Source organism: Octopus bimaculoides, chromosome 4, assembly GCF_001194135.2.
Source record: "Octopus bimaculoides isolate UCB-OBI-ISO-001 chromosome 4, ASM119413v2, whole genome shotgun sequence".
NCBI lineage: Eukaryota > Metazoa > Mollusca > Cephalopoda > Octopoda > Octopodidae > Octopus > Octopus bimaculoides.
In genome coordinates, this window is record NC_068984.1 from 11,603,224 (window position 1) to 11,606,729 (window position 3,506).

Genomic DNA, 3,506 nt, shown 5'->3' on the forward strand with positions numbered 1-3,506 from the left:
TACACAAACACATACTGGTACAGGATGAACTGATCTAAGGAAATAGTATAGTCACTAGCCGTTGCTTTTTGATTAGTGGTACAGTAATCCCTCGCTATACTGCAGTTTACTATTTAAGCTTACATTGATTCCTCTGTGGTGCTGTTTTGCATTTATAATAAAATAAACGTATACAAATTATAAAAAAAAAAAATATATATATATACAGTACTGTTTCTACTTCCTGGATTTTCATCTATCGTGGGGGCTTTTGGAACGTAACACCCACAAAAGTCGAGGGATTACTGTAACCATAATTATAATCTTATTCCTATCAATCTTAGAAGAGAAACGAGATATTGTGCAGTACATGATTTTCTAAACAGAATTCACGAGTGGCAAAGTGAAGTGAAATAGCTACAAGTGAGAATTAAGATGGGATTGCAAAGTTGTTTTACTTCCTTTTCTATATTGTCCACTAAAAATGCACCCAGTTCATGTTGTAAAGTGGTTGGTCACAAGCATCTAGGTGTGAAAATCATACCAAAGAAAACATTGTTTTTGTATAGCAACAAAGATAGGCAGTTCTTTTCATTGCATGCATCAGATGATGGCAGACTGCAACAAACCTGTCTGATACATGCTAGCATAGAGAAAACAGATCTAAAATGATGACTACGATAATATAAGATTACAAAGGGCCAAATAGTTGATTTTCTAACACAGCTTCTATAATTACAAATACAAAATAATAATATTAACCATATCATAGACATAAGCATAGCTGTATGGTAAGAAATTTGTTTCCCAGTCACATGAGTTCAGGTTCAGTCCCTTGGCACGACACTTTAGGCAAGTGTTTTCTATTATAGCTCTGAGCTGACCAAAGCCTTGTGATTGGATTTGGTAGACAGAAACTGGAAGAAGCTGGTCATACATGTGTGTGTGTGTGTGTTACTGTCTACTTGATAGTTATGAATGTCACTGTCATACAAGTGGTATCCATTGTTTCCAATTTTCCATGAAGACATGTTTGGCCATGGGGAAATATTACTTTATTCAGAAATAGGTGACGGTTGGCAACAGGAAGCATGCAAAAGTGGACATTAAAACAATGACGATGATGATGATGAATGAGAAATATAAAAATTACAAGAAAGAAAAGTGAATAACTTCCAAAATTTATTCTTTAATTTCAGAAATGGATTCAATTAAATTCCACAATGCATAAATTGTTTTATCATTAAAGAATATTGATTTTTAAAGCAGATTGACTACACTTTCAGTTTATGTTACAGAGCCGTCAGAGTGAGAAAATAAGTAATATGTTATACATATTTTCAGATTATTTCAACAAGAGTAGAGTGATGTAGGAGAAAACTAATAACTGGCAAAATATAAAAATTCCTCATAGATAATAAAAGTTTGAAGCTAAGGGTGGGAGAAAAAAGATATTTTTATTATAGGCTAATACAAGTGGGACATGTTGGAAAAATCTGCTAAACAATATCATGATTTAAGTGTGAGAATATAGTAAATCTTTTAAATAGAATTGCTAGTAAAATTTAACAAAGTTCATAGTATTATATGTCAAATACCAACAAGATAACAGAGCATTGCAACTTATTGAATTGCCTGCTTATTCCTCCGCCTGTTCACCCTGCTGTTCACCAGGTGGTGGAAGTTTAAGATCTGATGGCTCCACACCCCAAATCTCACGAGCATACTCACTGATTGTGCGATCGCTGGAGAATTTGCCAGAAGCAGCAATGTTGTAAACACATTTTTTGGCCCATTCAGTAGGATTCTGTGGAAGGGGGAAAAAAAGAAGAAGATATATATGAGCTTCAAACAGATTCTTAAAAAATGAAAATCTTGGATATTATTTTGTTCATAATTGTTTTTTATAATGAAGATTTAGCAAGACATACTTTCAGATAGGGAATACAGTAACATTGTGTGGTTACTGGGTCTATGGTTTACGTCTCGTTCGTGGCACTCCGTCGGTTACGACGACGAGGGTTCCAGTTGATCCAATCAACAGAACAGCCTGCTTGTGAAATTAACGTGCAAGTGATTGAGCGCTCCACAGACACGTTTACCCTTAATGTAGTTCTCGGGGAGATTCAGTGTGACACAGTTTGTGACAAGGCTGGCCCTTCGAAATACAGGTACAACAGAAACAGGAAGAAAGAGTGAGAGAAAGTTGTGGTGAAAGACTACAACAGGGTTTGCCGTCACCCCCTGCTGGAGCCTCATGGAGCTTTAGGTGTTTTTGCTCAATAAACACTCACAATGCCTGGTCTGGGAATCGAAACCGCGAACCTATGACTGCGAGTCTACTGCCCTAACCACTGGGCCATTGTGCCTCCACAATAACAGCACTCCGTCACTTACGACAACAAGGGTCTCAGCTGATATGATCAACGGAACAACTTGCTCATGAAATTAACATGCAAGTGGCTGAGCACTCCACAGACATGTGTAACCTTAACGAAGTTCTCAGGGAGATTCAGCGTAACACAGAGTGTGACAAGACTGGCCCTTTGAAATACAGGTACTACTCATTTTAGCAGCTGAGTAAACTGGAGCAACATGAAATAAAGTGTCTTGCTCAAGGACACAACGCATCACCAGGAAGTGAACTCACACGACCTTACAATTATGAGCAGAATGCCCTAACCACTAAGCCACGCGCCTTCACATCTCATTAGTGGTGCTCTGTAATATCGGTGATAACAGTAGTTATCAGGGGCCTTGTGCACTAATTTATCAGTCCATTACTGATGCAAATAGTGGAGCTGTAATACATTTGACAAGGGTCTGTTAACTTGCAATACAGATCTTAAATACTCAAGTGATTTCCTAGAAACTGAAGTAGAGAGCATTTCCATTGTAGTCTTACATGGATCACTACATTGAAATATAGACTTAGTGGTTCAATGATATTAGTATAATCAACTATTGAACAGAAACTGGACACTATTTTGTTTTTTCAGCACATGGTCTCAAATTATAGGCCACAATTATTAAGAATACCTATTTATAGTAGTGGAGTATATCTATAACTAGCCTGAACTGGATTATCAAACCCAACCTCTATTACTGGTTGGTTATCAGGCAGTTTCTCTCTCAGTTAAATAACAGCATCACTGAACAGGGTTATCGCCTAAATTTTGAAGATATTAGTGAAACTGTTTAGAGAGCTAGTAGATATATTGGCAGGTCAAGCAACTATAATAACTCTCAAATTTTGTCAAATCCTAGATGTAGTGAATGGAAATATTTGCTGAAAATAGGTAAACCCAAGAATAAACTATTTACAATATTTAGCAAAATAAATAAATAAAACAACAGTGAATGTGTTCAAATGACAGAAATATAAATAGTTTTATTTTCTCACCTTGAAAACTTCCTCTACTTGAGCTTGGGCTTTGATGTAACTTTCGAAGTCAGCACATAGCATGTAACTGAAAATGGAGAAGATAAAAATAATGCAGTAAAAAAAAAAAAAAAAAAAAAAAAAA

The 3,506-nt window shown here is 36.1% G+C and overlaps 1 protein-coding gene across 1 annotated transcript in view; it reads right to left on the reverse strand.

The window, feature by feature from the left end:
- Nucleotides 1–1,148: 1,148 nt before the first annotated feature.
- The window catches only part of LOC106872185 (glycogen phosphorylase, brain form), a 40,512-nt gene continuing 38,154 nt past the window's right edge, over nt 1,149–3,506 (reverse strand). Inside the window, exons 16-17 of the mRNA XM_014919083.2 lie at nt 3,383–3,449; nt 1,149–1,786 (exon numbers count right to left, since the gene is read on the reverse strand). Coding sequence (XP_014774569.1) covers nt 1,619–1,786; nt 3,383–3,449 — 235 coding nt within the window. The 3' untranslated portion in view covers nt 1,149–1,618. The remainder of the gene's footprint in view (nt 1,787–3,382; nt 3,450–3,506) is intronic.